Source organism: Lagopus muta, chromosome 13, assembly GCF_023343835.1.
Source record: "Lagopus muta isolate bLagMut1 chromosome 13, bLagMut1 primary, whole genome shotgun sequence".
In the NCBI taxonomy this organism is placed as follows: Eukaryota; Metazoa; Chordata; class Aves; order Galliformes; family Phasianidae; genus Lagopus; species Lagopus muta.
In genome coordinates, this window is record NC_064445.1 from 11,459,213 (window position 1) to 11,479,698 (window position 20,486).

General features: G+C 40.9%; 1 protein-coding gene across 1 annotated transcript; it reads left to right on the plus strand.

Moving 5' to 3' along the window:
- The first annotated feature begins 902 nt into the window (after positions 1 to 902).
- Positions 903 to 19,122, plus strand: MTMR8 (myotubularin related protein 8). Its single transcript, XM_048959541.1, has 14 exons — positions 903 to 1,015; positions 2,003 to 2,125; positions 2,728 to 2,890; positions 5,160 to 5,317; positions 6,800 to 6,928; positions 7,916 to 8,050; positions 9,878 to 10,010; positions 11,362 to 11,471; positions 12,548 to 12,673; positions 13,923 to 13,972; positions 15,396 to 15,596; positions 16,015 to 16,143; positions 17,017 to 17,143; positions 18,388 to 19,122. The coding sequence occupies exons 1-14, from the start codon at positions 992 to 994 to the stop codon at positions 18,667 to 18,669; spliced, it is 1,890 nt and encodes a 629-aa protein (XP_048815498.1). The 5' UTR covers positions 903 to 991; the 3' UTR covers positions 18,670 to 19,122.
- Positions 19,123 to 20,486: the final 1,364 nt, after the last annotated feature.

Sequence of the window (20,486 nt, forward strand, 5' to 3'; positions counted from 1 at the left end):
ATTTCCTTTCAATGATTCTCACACAGTTTATTATTAATATTGCAAATTACCATCATCTTTCTGCAAACCTTATAAGAAAAAAAATATCTGGGAATAGTGCACAGCACAGGTGCAAAGGCCTAACAGAAGAGAGGTGACTAGAAATGAACGACCACCATAACCATTCAAGGAACTAAAATTGTATCACAGATGAGTTTGGTATTTTCCTCCAAACTTTGGTGTGCTTCTCTTTTTCCTCCTCTTATTCCCATTGTGAGTCAGGGACAGAGAAAGATAAATCTGTTGGGATTTTCATAGGCATCACAGGAAGTTCTAATGCAAGCACTGCGCTGCCTTTCCTTGAATCACGTCTGAATTAGCTTCCTTAGATTTGTGCTTAGAAAAACAATGAGGGCATTGAGAAATACAGTCCTTTTCCAATTTCAATCATATGCTTTCTTGGACATTGGGTTTCCATCAGCAAGTTTTTCTTGCTCACTAATAACAGGATGCAATAATTACAGTGGTCCTAACACCCAGCTCTTGTTCATGGAGGAGCGAGCGATCTGTAACAGCAGACTGGTGCAGGCAGCTGCTGTATGCACTTCTACCACTGGCTCCTGGGAGGGAGCTGGTTGCAGTGGGGCTCCCACTGACACCTGGTGACCCCAGCACTGGTGTGCCTCATCCTCCCTCGAAGTGAAGTTCTGAGTGTAAAGCAAGCACGACCACTTTAGTTTCACTTCATGTATTAGCGCAGGACAAATCTGCCGCCACACCTTTCAGCAGCGAGCCCGAATGTGCCGGGATGAAGGGGCCTCAGTAGGGGCCGTCGCCCGCACAGCTGATCCCCGCAGGGCACTTGCCCTCGCTCAAAATGGCGGCCGCGGCACCACTCCGCTCCGCCCCGCCAGCATCTCGCGAGATTTGCGACGGGGCGGGAGCCGCCCGCTGCAAATGGCGGGGCGGAGGCCCGGCCGCGCGGGTGAGCTGGGGTGCAGGCGGTGCCATCATGGAGCACATCACCACGCCGAAGGTAAGCGGCCGCCGCGCTGCGACGATCTGCGGGCTGCGCCTCTTCCTCTCTCGGCTTCGCTCCGCTCCGTGTAGAACGCTGGATTTTGGAGCTGGGGGCGGGTGAGGGGACAGGCCGGTGCCCGCTGCCCCGTGCGGAGGGCCGTGCTGGCGGAGCCGCAGGCCGGGCGCTGGTTGTGAGGAGACGATGTGTGAGAGGCGATGTGTGAGGAGCACCCTGCGTCTGTTCTAGGACTGGGCGGCGTTATTGCAAGCGCCTGTAAGTGGATCACCTGTGTACTCTGTGGTCATAAACCAGCGAACTTTCCTTCAGGGCAGATAAGGCTCTTGAGATGTGTATTTCTTTCCATTTTTTTTCCCCTCTAACTTTTGGTTTTTGCTTTAGAAGGAAAGAGGAATTCCATAACTAACAAACAGGCTGGAAAAACAAACAAACAAACAAAAAACACAAGTAGATATCTTTTTTAAACAATTTTTGTGTGTGTGTGTCTGTGCCCATGTCTCTTAAAACTTGTTTTGGTTAGCTTAGTGTGGTTTATGAGATGTGATGCAGTTAATGTGTAAGTGCACGCAGGCAGCAGTGCCTTCTGTGAGGGCCGAGATGCTGGCAGTCAGACTGGTGGGGCCGTTTCTTTCCCAGCAGTACTTTGATGGCACCAAACATGGGCTGCCTTGTCTGTTGTAGGTCTTTGCTGTCTCGTTGTTTCCGCAGCTGGCACAACAACAAACTTTGATCGCCTTGGCTACAGAGCGATCCTTTTCTTCATGCTGCTGCTAGATCTTGACAGTTCATTTAACCTTTTTGACTTTAAGATTATTTTCCCTGCTCTTAATGTATACCGTAAAGCTGGTTTGGTGCACGTAGTTCTTAGGTTTTTCTTGCTCCCTGAATTTTGTTTTAGCCGTGGCATGATTGTGGTTCAGCAGATGTTTAGAATTTCTTTGATCAGAGCTAAATTTACTTTATAACCCTTTGCTCTTACTGCAGGTGGAAAATGTGAAATTACTGGATCGCTATACAAATAGGAAGGCAGCAAGCGGGACTTTATACCTGACAGCTACCCATCTTATCTATGTAGATGCTTCTGCTGAAGTCAGAAAAGAAACATGGGTATGTGTGATACTTGGAGCTTGTTTAAATACAAGTTTTAAAAGATTAAAGATCTCATATCCAATATGAATAGTTCCATGAATTCTGAAGTTGTAGTTCTTTGTGGTGTTTGGATACCAAATGTTTAACAGAAATTGCCCTTTTGGGAGGAAACGAACACAATGGTTGTGTGACCCAATAGTTTCAGGAACAAAATGAACATGTCTAATGGCTTCAAGCTCAATGTACAAAGCCACCAAACTTGAATTTACAGGACTTTGAAGTGTAGAACTGGCACTGAAATTACCAACCTTTGTTTCATTATTCCTATTTTGTAATTAATACGTTGTGTTTGTGGGTGGAAGAGAAGTAAGAAGAAGATAATTCTGCTCCTTGTAATTGGATCTACCTGGTTCTACATATCAGTCTCTAAAAATACTTTCAGTCTGGCTCTTTGTTATATAGCCTTTGGGTACGCGGTCTGGATATTTATTATGTTTGCTTGATAAATGTCATAATTCACTTTCTGCTGATAGTGTATTGCACAGCTTTCCAGTCTGCTTGTACAGCTTGTGGCCTTGTTAGTGTTATCTGAAAGATTTTGATTATCTCCTGTTTTTCAGATTCTGCATCATCATATTGCAACTGTAGAAAAACTGCCTCTGACCACAGCTGGATGCCCACTCCTTATTCACTGCAAGAACTTCCACGTGGCTCACTTTGTTATTGGGCAGGAACGTGATTGTCATGAAGTGTATACCTCCTTGCTCAAACTTTCACAACCAGGTATTTGGGTCAGTCTGTTTCTTAAACTGTTGAAATGCAGTAAGCTCAAAGGCTCATCTGAGCGCTAGTGAAAGCTTTGCCTGTCACACTACTGATTTTATTGTAGCAGAGCAGGAGAGGAGGGTGTGAAATCAGAATGTACTCGCACTGTCAGAGGTGATCTGTGTGTGTTGGTGCAGGAGATTGCTACTCTGTGCGCCAAACAATTTGCTTGTAAAGTAAGCACACTTCTTCTGGCAGTGGAAATGAGGAATCTTCTGAAGACCAGTGCAGAGTTGATTGGCCAGAGTGTGGCACATGTGCCAGGTTGTGCTTCAGTCCTGTTGTTGCCAGTCATTTCTGTGATTTGGCTCATGGCTGTGCATAGCTCTGCTCTTGCCATTTGAGCCAGATGTGCATAGAATCCCAGATCCCACAAAGTTGTAAATGTTATTGTTGTTTCCCAGTAGCACACTTAGGTAACTCTTTAGTGTTTATTTTCTTTTGGATGTGAAACCCTATGCTTCACCTTGGTGTCCTGTCTTGGAATCAGTCTCCAAGTAGATGCAAAACATCCTCAGAAGCCTGTGGTCTATTCAGGGCTCAGCTGTTTAGTGTAAGGTTGAATTTTCAGGCTGTTTGTTCTCCTTACAGGACAGCATTCCATTTTCTACCTGCTTCCATCTTCAGCAGCTTCTGTTTCCTTTACTGAACCAATGTTTGAAGTCCTGCTTTATTCTGAAGATCCTGCTTGGTGTTGCATTTTGTAACTTTAGCAGTAGTTCAAAGGAAGAGAGTTGATAGCATCAGTCTGCTTCATGCTGGTCATCACATAGGAATTAATTAGAAGTACTGCAGTAGAAGTGTTTTATTGGGTTTGGCTTTGAGCCACCTATGGAGATTAGAGCTTCTTGTCAGTTCCCATCTTTTTCCTTGTGTCCCAGGCTGTCGAGTTTTCTTAGTTATGAAGCTCTAATTTTCTGCTGTTTCTGTCAGAATTCTGCTGTTGTGTTTAAAAGGTGTCACTGTTCTTTCAGTTTTGAAAATGAGACAGTTCTGTAGCATCTTGAAGCGTGGGAGCTGTCACTGCAGGAGATCACATCAGTCAGTTTCTTTTGTGTAGTTTGGTGTAACGTTTTGTGGCTCTTTCTTTTGTTCTATTTGATTTTTGTACTTTTGTTTTTTGTACTCATTTGGTTTAAATTTTTTGTATGCATTTTTCCTTCATGTTATTTGTCAGAGCATCTGATTATTTATAGTTTGCATGTGTATGACTGACAGGTATGGGTTACCTGTCTGGTAACCTGGCTGTGTTATCACACACTGCCAGGTGTGCTCTCCGGAGAGCTTCCTGCCTTGGGAATCAACCAAAGGAGTTATTGATGGGATTTGCATTTCCTCAGGAGAGTGAGGGAAATTGGAAAGGTAGAGATGGAGGGAGGAAGAAATTATCATTTGTCAGGTACAGCCTGAAGCTTCTTTTGGGCCACCAGTAATACTCAGTACATCTGTCATGCTTTCCATGCAGCTCAGAAATCACTGTTGAGCACTGAACTTGAAGCTTTGCAAGAGCTTTTTTACGAATGCTTCACAGAAAAGGTCTCTTCATAAATGTTTTTAATTCTGCATTCATTCTTAGAATATCAGTCTCTTGGAGCATGCGTATTGCAGAAAATTCAGTAGGTTTTTTTTTTTCCCAGAAATGTTGAAGTTTTAATTGTAACAGAGTACTGTAGCACATCTCCCTGCCTGTGGGGAAAGGAGTACTGGAAATTCCTGAGGATCTGCATATGAATTGTTGGCACTTGGTGTTACCCAGAGTGAAACCTTATAAACACAAGGAACATTGCATTATGGCTGAAACTTGTATGCATATAATTCTTTCTTGATAAAGTTAGGAAAGTTTTTGATGAACTGAGAAACTCCAGATATCCACACTGTTCTGTTGTAGTACTCAGTATTTTTCTAAGGCATCAAAACCAGTCTGAATATTTTGCTTAGATGAGTGAAATTTACAAAGTGATCTTTGGTGCAGGAACGTAAATAAAATAGCTGTTGCTGCAATGTAGCCAACTATGGATACAGCAGTCACACAGCCCTTGGCTTTTGTGGAAAAAAAAAGCACTTGTTTTCTGATTGCTCTCAGCTGAATAATTTTTAATCTTTGTATCAGTTGTTGTACATCTGTACCTCAGTGGCTTGCACAGTGATGGCCAGAACAAAAACCTTTAGGAAGAGATCTTGATCTTGATCTTGAATTATAACTAATTAATTTTTTTCTTCTTCCTAGTGAAACCTGAAGAACTTTATGCTTTCTCCTACAATCCTAAAATGTCTAAAGATAACCGGGAGATTGGATGGAAACTGATTGATTTGAAAGTAGATTACCAGCGTATGGGAATCCCAAATGACTACTGGGAAATAACAGATCTTAATAAAGACTACGAGGTAATTCTTGTCCATAGTAGCCAGTCGGTGCAATACCTCTTTGTGTTAATGACATTCAGCAATCCTGCTGCTGCATAAGTGTTGCCTCTGGGGAAAAATGAGCTCAGTTGGTTTTAATCGATGCAGCAGCTTAATGTGAAGTTGTGGATAATGATGCTAAGAAGGAACAGAGCTGCAGAGTCACCTTGGTTTGCTTTGATTCCTCTGGCAAAATATCAGCTACTTATTTTTCTAGAGAAATGTCAAACCATCTGCTACAAGAACTTGAAGTACCCTTAAGTTCTTTATGTATTTCCAGACTGTGTCCCTCCTGTGTGATGAGAGATGTTAAGAGGAGGAATACATGGGAGTGGCTTGGCTTGATGAGGATCAAGGCAGAGTGACAAGGGACTAGAGTAAGGAAGGAAAAAACAGAAACTGAAGATGCTTTCTTTTTGGTTTTTTTTTTTTTTTTTTGCTTGTTTAGATCTCATGCTAAGGAAAAACGTAGTTGTTTCAGTTCTAACTTGCTTCTGCTATTTCCTTCTCTTTAAGGTCAGGTTAGGTCTAAACAACATCAAATGGAAACATCACTCAACAAGTTTACTCAAACTCCAGCTTTATACAATTTCCCTGTTTCCTCTGGTTTTATGCACAGTCTTTCTATCTAAAATAAGCTGGATATCTCTGAGTGAGGACGATACCAGTATGTTGTCCTGAATCCTTCCTCTGTGCTCTTCATTCTCTCCCCACCATTTTTTTTATTGTTATGCTTTGGGTTGAAGTAGTGTATGCCTTTCTGTCAGAAATGACTGGAGTTTTAAGTGGCCATCTTTGGATGCCTGGATTGAGATGACTGGGAAGTGCTCTTCCCATCAAGGCGTCAGAATGTGGGTATCTAAAATATTGATGGTTTTGAAGCTTTACTTGCTATTATGTAACTTTCAATTGGCAATGCTTAGCAATATCCTCAGAGTTTCCAGTGTGCATTTGAAACTTGTCAAGCCTCAAGTAAAGACTTGGAGGATGTCTCATCTTTAAAGCATCTGCTGAAAAGACTATGGCTTTTTGAGGAAAGTGGATGAGGCTGTTTTGTGAGGATGATACCTGATGGCTACAAGCTCCTTTCTAGTTGGAGATTTAAAGGGAAATCTTAAAATATAATTACTCATATTTTTTTGTGATAAATTAGTAGCTTTCATAGAATGCATGGCTTTAAAGAACTTCCTTTCAAAACATGTGGCACACTGTGCAATTCAGTTTTGGGGCTCCACTGCAAAATTGTTTGTTACCATATTGTTTTATTATTTTTACCCATTCCCTTGTGTTGCTTGTTCCTAGATGCGTTCTAATGCCTTGATGCTTCAGATATGGTTTGTTTTGATACACTGTAGTGAAGAATGTATTGTTGCTTATAAATGTGAGATCATATACTAAAAACGAAGTAGTCCTGTGTCTTGAATTGATAAACAGTAACATCTAAATTCTTTCTTCTCACTTCAGGTTTGCAACACGTATCCTCCAGAAATTGTGGTGCCTAGAGCTGCTAGTAAGGCAACAGTGATTGGAAGCTCAAGGTTCAGAAGCAGGGGGCGGATTCCAGTGCTTTCTTACTTATATAAAGAAAACAATGTAAGTAGTTCAACTGTCTGCTGTCTTGGGTGGGGTGGGGCTGGAGAGCAAGGGTCCCCCTTCTTGTACAGCTCCCTTCCAGTGAAGGGAAGGAATGAGGTCATTATTGAAGTGCTTTAACTTCTTGTTTATCTGTTCTTTTCGTAAGGGCTCTAGAATTGCTTTGAGTCGCAGAATAAGCTACGTACCAAAGACATAGCAGTGCAGTGTAAAAAGCACAAGCTCTTCAAGCTTCTTGTCTGGAAATTTCTTATCAGCTTTCAGGAATGTCTTTTGTGCTGTTTTTTCTGTGTGCTTATTTTAATGTACTGTTTCTGATTGCCTGTAGCTATATTGAATAATGTTTAACAAGATGCATGTTAACTCAGCTAAATTTTCTTACTCAGGAAGAGGAAGAACTGCCCTGAAATAACTCTTCTTAACTCAGAATAAGTGAAGGTTTCAGTTTTGTTGTGTTTTTTTCCTTCACTAAAGACCACAATGTAAATTTTTAACTGTGCTGTTTCAGCAGTGTTTTAGATGCAGATGTTAGGAAAATGCTGTCACAGTCAAGTTGTTGTTTTCCTGAGGAAGCGTGCCTTGACCTGGGTGCCTGTGGGGTTGTGCTGGCAACAGCTGAACTTTTCCTGTAGTGTGCCCAGCACAGTTCTGTGTGGGTAACAGCTACTGAGCCAAACTGAAATGTAGCATGGTATAGTGCATGTTAATCTGACAGAGGATTTGAGAGCTGATCAATAAAGGGCTCCTTTATTCTGTTATATATATATATATATGTGTGTGTGTGTGTGTGTGTGTATGTATATCTGTTTCTGAAGATCCTCAAAATCCTAGTTTTGTGGAATATTCCAATGGCAATTCTGCATGTCCACCTAAGAAGCTGAATCTCACTGAACATGTGAGATATAAAATGAATGATGTGATATTATTTCCTGCTCTCAGATTGTTTCTGCTGCGTTGCCCTGAAGTGTGATCTGTTGTGTATTGCAGGCTGCCATATGTCGTTGTAGCCAACCCCTCTCTGGGTTCAGTGCTCGTTGTCTGGAGGATGAACAAATGTTGCAGGCAATCAGAGAAGCCAACCCTGGGAGTCCCTTTATGTACGTTGTGGACACAAGGCCAAAGGTATCTTCATGTGGTTTGTGGTTACTTCTAGAGCTTGTATCTGTGCTAGCAAGGCTGTTTCCAATTAATTGTTACTACTCTGCTAAGGCTTTCTCAGGTAGCTTTAGGTTAAATTGTGTCAGTCTTAAGTGGTGAATTCAGAATCAGGCTCCTTGTTCTGTCTCTTGATATGATGAATGCTTGTGAATAACAAACTGTAACGTCAAGTGTTGTTAAGAATGCTTGTACTCCTGGAGTGCTCTAGGTTGAGATTTGTGGTAGGGATCACCTGAGATGACCAGCAGTCTTGAAGCTGGCTGAAACAGTGAGCCATTCTCAAGATGTGCTCTTAAAACATTGGGTTGGAGAGACGCTTTCGGAATCAGCTGTGCAAGACTGAAGTGCTTTTGTCTGCCTACCTGGTGGCAGAAGTGGGTCTGTATGGAATCTGAGAACAATTTTGCCTCAGTAAAAGAAAACAAAACAAAACACTAATGATCTCTCAGCTTGAAATTTAATCCAGTCAGCTACTTGGTTGGTAGCCACTCTCTGGAGCTAGAACTTTATTGTGGTCTTCACATAAGAGTAACCTTGAAGAAACAGACAAAATACTGTCTGTAATGATCTGAAGAACTGAATTTAGAAACTAAATCAAATGATTGGTTTGTAATCATATTGATTGGGAACATAAGCAAATCAGGACAAGGATTTGCACAGCACATGATTAAATATAAAAATCTAACATAGATTTTGCTCTGAGAAACTGCTGCATGTTCAGATTTTAGAGTTACTTTAGAGAAACTACAAACATAGTTAAACTGTGGAGAGGGCCTGGAGGGAAAAACCCTTTGGGGAAAGCACAGAGTGCTTCACCTGTTGTTTCAAGATGCATTTTGTCTTTTTATAGTATGATGTTCTATAAGAGATCTCCATTTAATTACAGAACAGTCTGTTTGTAGCATGGTTTTTCTGCATGCACAGCTTCTAGTATCAGATGTTCCACAGGCATCTACCCTTAATGATGGTAATTTTGATAGATTTGGTGAAAAGGAACACTTGTGATCAGCCTCCCTTCCAAAGCACCATGTCGTGCCCTGGATGGATAGAACTGAAGCACCAGAATTACTCAGTTGCTCTCAAGATGTTCAGATATCGATGTCTTTTTTCTTTTCCTTCTCTCCTTTCTGTGTTAGTGAATCGTTGTGAGAGGTTGAGGTACTCTTTTCCTCGTCGCTGCTGAAGATTAGGGTAGCTCTTGAGCAATTTGGGGTGATTATTAACACAACCGGCAGCTTTTCAACTTCGTTTCTGCAGTTCCACTCAATTGCTGTATTCTTTTTGCTCAATCTTGATGTTCTGTGTTTCCCTCAGATGGCTTTATTTTATCTGTGCATGCATGTCTATGAGAAGCTTTGGAATTCTCTAACTACTTCTATACTACCATGTATGTATGTTATTCATGAAGTGGCATTCCTAGTTTTACTTTGTTTCCTTCTGTCTGCATCTTTTTTATGTAGCTTCACAGTGAAGACAGACAGTCTCTTTACCTTCCTTGTGACAGCAGTCTTGCTGTTGGGTCAGGCTTTGATTTTGCCTGGCATAAGAAGTGCTAGCCAAGGTCTTACTGAATCTCTGCACATGACTAATGGACTGGAGGTGCTGACATACATCTAGTAAAATGTCTGAAAGTGATGTGTGGGGAGGTGGGGAAGCACACCTGAGTAGCAGCTTTTGTTGAGTGTGCCTTCTGGGAGATGACAAGCAAACACACAAAAAGACTTGGCAAGCAGACTGTATTGTTTCTTGTCGTTTTCTCTCTTTTCCATCCTCTTCCTTTGAATCTGACAGTTAAATGCCATGGCCAACCGAGCTGCTGGGAAGGGTTATGAGAATGAAGACAATTATGATAACATTCGCTTTAAATTTATTGGCATTGAAAACATCCATGTGATGCGGAACAGCTTGCAGAAGCTCCTGGAAGGTAAGTAGTGTGCATGCAGCTGGCCTCTCTGTTGCCTCTACCTAATTTTGACCAATATATGATCTGTCCTGTGTGCACAAGTAGGTGTGGACTTGGGTGCTGTGATAAATTAGTCAAAGTAACTTAGTTTGTCTGTTTTATTGAAGTGGCTGAAGATACCAGTTTTAAAATGTTTTCCTGGTAGCTATTTCACACTGCTGCGCTTAGTTTTATAGGGAATCAAACTTAGCAGGTAACATGAACAACATTTCTAAATTTTATGTTAGTTAAAATGTGAATTTCTTAAATGTTCCAAATTAAAAGACTAGAAAAACTTACTGTACTGCTCAGGTAGTTTTATTTTAGTAGCTTAATGCAACCATGAAGCTGTCATTGGATGTTGAGATACTTTTCTGAGATTTCTGTTGCTTAGTTTGTGCTATTTTGGTGTTAAACAGTGTGTCTACTTGAAAGATAAATTCTCCTGATTTTCTGAAGACTTAGAGATGAGAGCTCTATATGAGATCAGTTTCTGATGGAGTGAGCTTGTTGGTGTATATGGTGTAATTCTGGAAGTTGCACTGAAGTTGATGAGAGCACCTTGGATCAAACAGGCATACTCTGCTAGTTTGTTTCCAGCTTTGTTAACTTCCTTGTGTTGACAAAGATGAAAACCACATCATAGTAGGTGCTGTAAATCCTTCTCTGGTCCATGTGTTTAGTTTTAATTATAGTACAAATGCTGTCATTCAAAATACAAGTTTAAGGTTTTAGTAGTCAGCATAATGGCCATCTAGCCTCAAGTAGCTGAATAATTGATGCTGCCAATTGCCTGGCCAGGTAGCTCTGCAGGGTCTGTAGTGACCTTGGAGAAAAATGAGGCTATTCACACAGCGATTGGATTGGCTTTAACACAAATGTAAGTCCTCAGTTGCCTATGGCTGGCAGATTTATTCTGTGCTGGTGGAGGAGGAACCTCGAAGGTTCTATGTTACAAGTTAGAACTCTCCTTTCTTTGGACCTCTGAAAGTGTCACCGTGCAGGTGGTTGTTAGGTGTCTGTGTGAGGGTCATTGGTGTGGAGTGCCACTGATTGCCAGATCTTAACAGAGGGAGCTCAGCTGAAAAAATAAAACTGACTTAGTTTTAGAAGGAGGAGGAGGAAGATACTTTTATATCTCAAGTTCTCTTGTAGCTAAAAAAACTGCTGGATTGTGTTTAGATATGCATCCAGTCATTTTCCTTAGGCAGACACTTAGGTCAGAGTGTGAGCTTTTAGAATCTACCAAACTCTGCTGCTGCGAAAAGGTGATGATGGGGAAAGAAAAGAATGTTAGTAGAGTCTCAGCTAATTATTTTGTTTGTGTTCTTAGTGTGTGAAACAAAGTCTCCATCGATGAGTGATTTCCTTACTGGGCTGGAGAACTCAGGTTGGTTACGGCACATAAAGGCTGTAATGGATGCAAGCGTCTTTCTCGCAAAGGTAAATTGATATACTGAGCTTCAGCTGAAAAACCTGTGCTTGGAGCACATCAAGTCAATAGCCCAGTTCTCTTTCTCCTAGTTTCTTCATGGGACTAGAGGAAATACCACTGGAATTGAGAGAGCCATTTGTTCTAATGCAATCAGTAGGACTATCTGGACTTTTTGGCAACCCTGCCCACAGCAGGGGGGTTGAAACTAGATGATCTTCGAGGTCCTTTTCAACCCAGGCCATTCTATGATTCTCTGACATCCTTAAAACTCACTGAAATGAGTGGAATTGCAGAATGTGGATAAATGACACTTGTAAAAGCCTCTGTACCCTATAGCATGTTTAGGAGTACAGTTTGTAACCTTATGTTCTTAATGCAGCATGCTCACTAATTGTTGGACTGTTGTGCTTTAATTGGGGGATTCTCTAGACCATCCTGCTTTCTGCTGAGATGCAGGAATCACAGATTGGTATTTTTCAATTGAGTCCTCATTTCTGCAGATGTTTTGAAGAGCGTGGCTTTGCAGGTCAGTCAAGAGAGAAGAGTCCATAAAGCACGTTGTTCTTCAGCAACAGTGAAGGGAATGCAGATGACAAACTGTAGTAGTAGTCACTTCTGTAAATGTTGTCTTTTCTCTTAAAACTTTTCAGTAGTGAGCAAAAAGCTATTTTCTGCCAGCAATACAGAAATGGAAAGAAGGTGATGCTTATGAGAGCGCTTCTGTTCTTGTTTTTGTTTTTTTTCTTGAAGCTTCTAGTTATTCTTTACTCATCTACCAAATCCTCCCTCGGAGGAAAGGACTGAAAATTCATGGCATTTCAGAAGATGAAGTGTTTTCAGATCAGAGGATTTTTGTTTCTTGATGATCTGTGTTGCTGACAAGGCATGCTGCAGCATTTTATTCTAGTTGGGGCTGATGGCTGCATGCCCAGAAATGGTGTTTTTTCTATGGTTCAGATTAGAAATGACAAATTTTTCCCTTAGGTTTGAGAACAATCCGGTAAATGCAGATGAAGGGATAGCATTTAATTACAGTAACCAAACCAGAAAGCTGCTAAACTGTTCTGTCTGCTCTTCTTCACAGGCTGTGAAAGATGAAAAGGCCAGCGTGTTGGTGCACTGCTCTGATGGGTGGGACCGCACAGCACAGGTCTGCTCCCTGGCTAGCCTCCTCCTGGATCCATTTTATAGGACTTTTAAAGGCTTCATGGTAAGAACATAGGTGTTGGAATTTCAAAAATAAAAAATGCTCCTTGGATTTGAAAAGTAAACAAGGCCTAATTTAAGTCTCAGGCCATTTCCTGGAACAAGCAGTAGGTGACCTATATAAAAACAGCTTTGATTCTTTCAACAAGCTTTAATTGCTCTGAACACTATAGGCACAGAACAGTGGTAGTTAATTTACAATTCCCAAATCTTTGTTTCCTTGAAAGTCCACGAGAGCCTTTATTGAGGCATTGCAGCAAGATATGAGTGAGTAAAGGGAGCAACTGGCAGATCCACAGAAAAAGTGGTGAAGAAGTTGGTCATTTAAGACTGTTACAGTGAGGATTTCTTCTAGGATTTTGAACTCTGAACAGGGAAATACATAACCTGTATATCATATCAGGTCTGTGTATTGTTCAAGATTTATTTTAAAGCCATAACACAAGAATTTGGCCTTTGCTTCTGCTGTAAGGTATTTCTTATATGAAGCCATCACTACATAAATACAGACAGATCTGTGATCTTTCCAGTCGTCTCGTTTTGTTAATCACCCCAAAGACAACTTGCTGCTCTTTCTCAGAGTTCCTTAAAAGAAACCTTGAGATCAGAACAATGCAGATTTTGCCTCCCTCACTGCATAGCACTGCTAGGCCTGCTCCTTTCATTACATGCTGTTTTTTAATTATTACTTTTTGCTTCTGGATTACACTGCAGCCTTTAAACAATTAAAATTATACCAGTACAACACAAACGTGGGCTTCAGTAGTGCTCTGGACAATTCTGTGTGATGAACATAGCTTTGATTAGGATCAGGAGCTGTAACTGAAAGGGACAAATCCTTGTCCTCTGCCAAAATAGTTTGTATATGTGGATCCTAAGGTAGCAGTTATTCCTAGATGAATGCAACAGAACTGTCAAGAAAGCAAAAAGTTTGGAAAAAAATCAGTATAACTTAATTTTGAAAGAGATCTCTTGTGAGTTCCTGCCTTTCTTTTCTTTAGGTCTCTGGCTGATGATACCAGGAATTGATATTTGTATGATGTAGCAAGACACACAGTACTGGATAGTGGATAGATTACAGTGCAGTGGATAAACAATGTGTAAATTGCTGTTAGAGTTTTCATTGACTTCTGTGGTTGTGCTTGAAATAGTAGTCAGGTAGCATTGGTTTTGAGCTGTATGGAATTACCATCAAAGGCTTGTAAATAAGTAATACTTTTATTTTTCCCCCAACCTCTGCTTTGAAAATGAAGGTTCTTATAGAAAAGGAGTGGATTGCAATGGGCCATAAGTTTTCACACAGGTAAGAACGTGTTACCTTGGTGTAATGGCTGGGGTGAAGGCTAGATGGTGAGACTTAATCAGTGGTGTCAGACTTGTGTGCTCCCTCTAAAAATAGGAAGGAAAAAAACTTGGATACCACTGGAGGTGGTGACCTACAGTCAGTAAAATAACTGGGGTTATTTCTCCAGTGCTACTTGAGGGTGGTCTTTTGTCATTACTTTGAAATAGAAGGTTTTGAATAAGCTGTTTGAATTTTGAATATTTTCCTACCTGTAAAAAAGCATCCGTGTTACGTGACAAGCGCTGATGTTCTGGCAGGGATGCTCTTCTGCATTTTCTGGAAGAAAATTGAGTCTACTGGTTTTTTGGGACTTCCCCAATATGTAGTACAGAAACTTCATCCCATTATAGTGCTAAAAATCAATTGTGACTCGTGTTCTCTAGGCAGATTAAGTGTTGTCATTCCTGTAATTGTTAGCTGCCTTCTAGAAGGAATGTTGCCTTGGGGTGCTTATTGATCTGTAGAAATTGAAGATCCAAAGGAATGCTGGGAGTGGATCTGCATAGTGATACTAACTTACTAAGAACGGAGACTTTGTTTTCAAGGTGGAACTGAATCCTCCATTTGGTAGCATGACAAATCTGTTCCCTTAATAAGGAAAAATGAGCAATATGTGCACCCTTAACACTACTTCTTTAGAAGAAGCTATTTCAAGATATACAGCTACTTGAGCCTTGTTTATTTCCCTTGGTTTCCAGATTATATCCCCCAGCTTTTCCTGTGAAGAAGGAACAGGCAGTGTAATACAGTAGGGGGTTGGTTTCCTTCCAAAAGTACTGTGGTGGTGGGTTTTTTTTTATCCTGGTTGTATTTTCCTTTTCTGATAGTTTATTAAAATGCTGGCCACGTATTGAGTGGTTTGGGAATGTTGTTATTGCCTTGGTGAGCTGAGGTTCAGTTGTCCCCTGTGTTTCTGTGGTCCAGAGGGTGCTGTGCAGTCTGTGTGTCTGTGGTATCCTGTTAGTACGTGGGTTAGCACTAAAGCAAGGCAGGCAGGCTGCTCAGAGTCACTACCTTTTGATATCAGTCTTTTCCTCTGCTGCTGTGGACTCTCCAGTCTCTGGATTCTGTGTTGGTGAAAGGACTGGGGAGTTGCTAGGGTTTTATTTATCGCTGTGCACAAAACACAGGTCTGGAAGCACTGTGAGATTTTGCTGTTGATCAGAACCCTTTTGTATTGCAAAGGCGAAGTTGTAAGAGCTTAATCCCACGAGGGTGGCACACCTTAATGGGCAGTTGTAGGATAAACTGTGTTATTTTTGGCTGTGCAATAACATTTTCGTGTTCTTCACTACCGGAATATTTCTCAGTTGTTTAGTGGCTAAGCTGCCCTTTTTTTGGGGGGGTGACACAGGATTTAACCCTGTTTGCATCTATCCAGGTGTGGCCATTTGGATGGTGACCCGAAGGAAGTATCCCCTGTCTTCACTCAGTTCATTGAATGTGTCTGGCAGCTCATGCAGCAGTTCCCTTGTGCATTTGAGTTTAATGAACACTTTCTTCTGGAAATCCATGATCATGTCTATTCCTGCCAGTTTGGAAACTTCCTTGGGACCTGCCATAAGGAGCGTGAAGATCTGAAGTGAGTTGGCATTTTATGAAGCCACCAGTCTAAAAGTCACTTCAAATGTCAGAAAAAGGGCACGTTGTGTGCTTGTTTTTATTGTAATTGTAAATCTGTAAAGGGTAACAGATAACTTTGTCTACAGATAACTTCAGTGTGAGAAAGAATTGTAGATGAATTACCTCTGCCGTGGCCAGATGTTTTATCTGAAGTGCAATAATAACCTCCAGATACAGCTTTAGGACTGGATACTGTCTATTTAAAATGATTGTATGTGCTTCTTGGTGATGTATTTTGTCTTTAAGACATTAATCATTTACTATGGAAAAGTAGTTCTTAACTTCCTCAGTCCAATTCTACTCAGAACAGTCAATGTAATTCGTTTACTTAACTTGATCTAATAACTAAAAAAAAAAATCTTATTTCTAATTGACAGAATCTTTGAGAAGACCCATTCTCTGTGGCCTTTCCTCCTACAGAAGAAGCAGGAATTGAGAAATCCTTTGTACAGAGGATTTACAGCTTACAAAGAGCTTCAACCCAACACACTACCGTTCAGTTTTCAGTAAGTTGCTTGTGGTGTGTGGTGTGTTTCATGGTAACAGAAATTGGTAATTCAAGTGTACTAAAATACTTTGTCACTGCTTAGAGTGGCTTGTTTCTTTTCACTCCATTCCTCATCCACAAAGTGGGAGCAGTGGTATATAGGCAATTTTTCTGAATAAATGCAGGTACAGTAATGTAATTTCTTCAGTGTTAATAAAGGTGGTGAGGAAAGGAAAGATGATGAATTTCAGATCTGTAGATTAATCTATGCACCCATTCCCACTTCTAACTCCTTGCTCTGACAAGTTTACTCGAGAGGGTAAATAGTTAAAGTTTCTCCTTTCCTCCTTTTTAACATCTATTAAGGAATATTAATTTCAGTGTCCAATCACACCCAGGCTTATGCAGTGAGGATGGCTTTCACAAAAACAAGGGATTTCTTGTTGCAATGTGTATTTGCCTCCCTGGGTCCCTCAGCTGGATTGGGTAATTTTGCTTTGTTTTTGGCTGCTTCTGTTCCCTGCTGAGAGAGGGATGCAAATGTGGAAGAGAGGATTTTCACGGAAGTAGGACAAACTAAAGACTTGCAGGTGAACTGCTCTTGAGTGAATCCACTGCAGAATAAAGTGTATTTGTGTCCTATTTCAGTGCCTACTGCCAGCTCATTTGTATCATATGGAAGAAACAACCCTTCAAAGGTTTTTCTTGAACTTTGTTAAAGCTTTAAGAAAATCTGGTGTTGAAGTTTGGAGTCAAAGACTGTGGCTTTTGTTTAAAATCAATTACTGATCTGTTTGTTGACCACTTTCCTCCTTAAGCACCTTGTTTTTATTGTTATGACCAGGAGTGTAAAACTTGCTGCCTAATTCTCCTTTCTTGCCATGTTCTTAAGGTTTTGGTGTGGGATGTACAATCGCTTTGACAAAGGAATGCATCCAAAGCAGTGTGTTTTGGACCATCTACTGAGCTGCATGAACCAAAAGATAAAACTAGAGGACAATGCATCTGAATTGGAGAATGTGAGTCCCGAATGTCAATAGTACTTTTGTCATGGGATGGCTTTGGCAAATATAATTGGGATTAAACATAGACACTAAAAAAAAAATTGCTTCAACATTCTGTGCAGAGCAGGACAAAATGAGGAGATAAGTTTTATGTTACTGTAATAAACAGCTTCTTTGACTCAGAGCCCTCATTTGCTAAAGTTGGTTGGGCGAGTGATGGCACAAGCTCCATGATGTTCTAATTCATAGAATCATATAATGGCTTATATATATAATCATATATAAGGACCTCAAGGATCGTTGAGTTACAACCCTGTACTGCAGTGCTGCTAGCTACTAGATCAAAATTAGGCTGCCTAGGGCCTCATCCAGCCTGGCTTTAAGCACCTTCAGGGACGGGGCTTCCAGAGCCTCTCTGGGCAACCTGTTGAAGCACTTCACTACTCTCTCATTTAAAAAGTTTTCAGCCACTTACCAGAACAGTGGAATTGAAGCGAAAGTTGGCTTTCATGTAATGGCTGAAATGTAACTGGGTCATAGGCTAAATTGTCTTCTGGAAGTGGCTATCTTGGAGCTGAAGTGCTCTGTTAATGCAGGCAGGAGATGCTTGTGCGTTTCCCACTTCTGTGGTGATGCTGGAGGGCACAAATGGTGTCCAGAGTAACCAGCTTGTCTCCTTTAAACCACAAAATGAAGTACACAGCAATGCACTGCACAGGAGCTCAGTCAGCACTGATCAGGTTCCCTAGAGATCTGTCTTTATACAAAGATAAAGATAACTGTCTTGTCACAGCAAGAGGGAAGGTGAGGGGAGGGGGAGCAAAAAGTGTCAATACTGTTAACTTTTAAAGTGCTATGGATTGTTTTTCTCCATAGTGCCTATGAACAGTTGCTTAAAAGAGAAGTAGATATTTATGTTCAACTCTACTTGCAATATTCTTTCTGTTGCTCAATAATAAAAAATACAGTAGTGAGATAGTCATCTAAAAATGTCAGTGAGAAGACCTCTTAATGTCCTGTGCTAGCTTTATGTGAAGGCTTAAACCTATAGTTTTACTAGTTAGTTAATTGAACAAATTCCTAATGTTTGTACGTAAAAGCCCCAAATGATCTAGGTAGGTACTTGCATGTGTTACTTTGATTCCCAATTAGGGAGCTGAAAAAGAGGCACTGACATGGAGCTGTGTTTGTTGTGTACCCCTGACATCTGGGAATTCATTCTTTCATTATTTTTTTATGATGTATTTCTGTTTTTGTAGAAACTTCCTTTCCTCGATGGTCCGTTACCCAGGGAAGCTTGCTTCTTATCTAAAGTAGGATGTGCTGCTTCAAAAGCGTCGATGCTGAACACTCCCCAGGATTATGAAGGGGAACCACCTCCTGTGCTGACCAACGGTATCTCAGTTGGAGACACAAATGTGACGTCAGACGTGGACCAGAAAAACAAGGAGAACCTGGCTAATCGCCGAGACCTCTGTCTTAATGACAGTGTTGATGTTTTAAGCTCTGAAGCTAAGGATGGCAAGCCTCAGCACCACTGATCAGCTTTGAGAATTGTGCTCAGTGGAGCAGGTGCTTGTGAGACATGGAGGATCTGTGACCCTGCCTGGATGCAGAGCACCTGGCCAGCCTGCTAAGTGTTACTGTGTTTGTTTGCAGGGTGCTGTGCTCTCGCTGTAACGAGTGCAGTCCGTGTTTGGTTTGCATCATTTTGGGGCTAAAATGATGAAGATGCATACAGAGCTGCTGAGAAGGCTATCCTGAGTTACAGTATGAACCTTATTTTTAAGTGGAGGTATGATGTTTGTTTTAAGGCTTAGAATTGTCTGGCAGTACTGCTATTTTTAAGCCATCATGGCCAATTAACGTGGGGTTTAGGAGTTGATGCAGTATTCATGATGGGAATAGGAGATACAATGCATTTATTCTCAGTGGTGGTGCAGGGTTATAAATATATATTCAGTTCATCTAAAAGTGGAAAAAAAAAAAAACAACCTTGGCTGCAAGTGAATCTCTGCATGGACCTTCACCTTATGGAAGAACTGATTCATTTTTTTTGTTTCCTATGCACACTTGTTAAACAAAAAACTGTGCCTTTTTATGGAGACCATTTTTTATATCTAGCTGTGCAATGTAGTGGTATTATTTTAGTGTGGAGTGTACTATTTGTCTTTGTAGTCAGTATTTTTAAACAAAGTTTTATATCTGCCGCCACATTTCCCCTGGATCTGTGCTGGTCCCAAGTTGAGCAGCTTCTTTCTAAGCTGACCTTTGAAAGAGTGAGCTTTTATGGACCTCGTTTACTTATCTGTGGGAGTGTAGCAAGCCACGGAGCCTGTAGCACGTGAATTTTTGACAGATCAGAAATGAGGAAATGTACGAGAAATACTGAAATTCATGTGGAGTCTTCCTCTTCTCTTAATTGGTGTTGGTTAAACTTCAGTGAGTAACTCATTCTTTTTGGGGTTGTTGTGCTATATTCCGATCCTTCAATGAGGCAACTATAGATGAGGTGTATTCTGTTGTAGAAATGAGATGTAAAGTGATCACTTCTGATCACCCATTGAGTGATGATAGTGAATGTTAAAATTACGTGGGACCTTAGGTGTGACAAATCTGCATTGTCAAGACCTGAGGGAAGGGACAGTTTCAGAGCATTGAACTTTGTAATTTTGTGGAGCTGGTGACAAAACATAAATTTATAGATCAGGATGTCACCTACTGTTGGATCAAGAAGTGAACATCTTGACTCATTATTGTGGCTCCATGTTGGACTCAGTTCAGTGCTTGTGCTACTTGGTTCCTTTAATCTGCAGTGGAGATGCTGGTTGAAGTCAAAGGTTTAAAGGAGAAATATATTCCATTTATTCAATTCCAAAAGTTCATCTCCCTGGGGAAATGGATGGCCCAGAAAAGCTATTCCACAGTGCTTGTTCTGGACAGATTTAACCTATGGATGTGTTTAAATTGCAGAAACACTCCCCTTGATGCAGCTTAATTCAGAATGCTTTTTTACTCTCCTTTGGACTATGTTGTTCAAATCAGGTGTTTAAATCAGAATCTCTATGATAAAAATTAAAAATATTTTGTTTCGAAATCAACCCTCCCAATCTACACTAAAAAGTAGACACATCCAGTTACTCCATAACAGCATTGTCATTGCCATTGTTGGTGTGCATACAACTTATGGTGAGGTGACCGGATAAGTTCCAGTGTTCAAGATGAACACTTTCAAGAAGAGAAGGAAAAAAAAGAAGAAAAAAATCCTCCTGTGTGGGAGGATTTCTTATCCCTTATCCCTTTGGGTAGGAAAATGCTTTATTAAGCGTACCCAGAGACTCAAGTAACAAGGGTAACA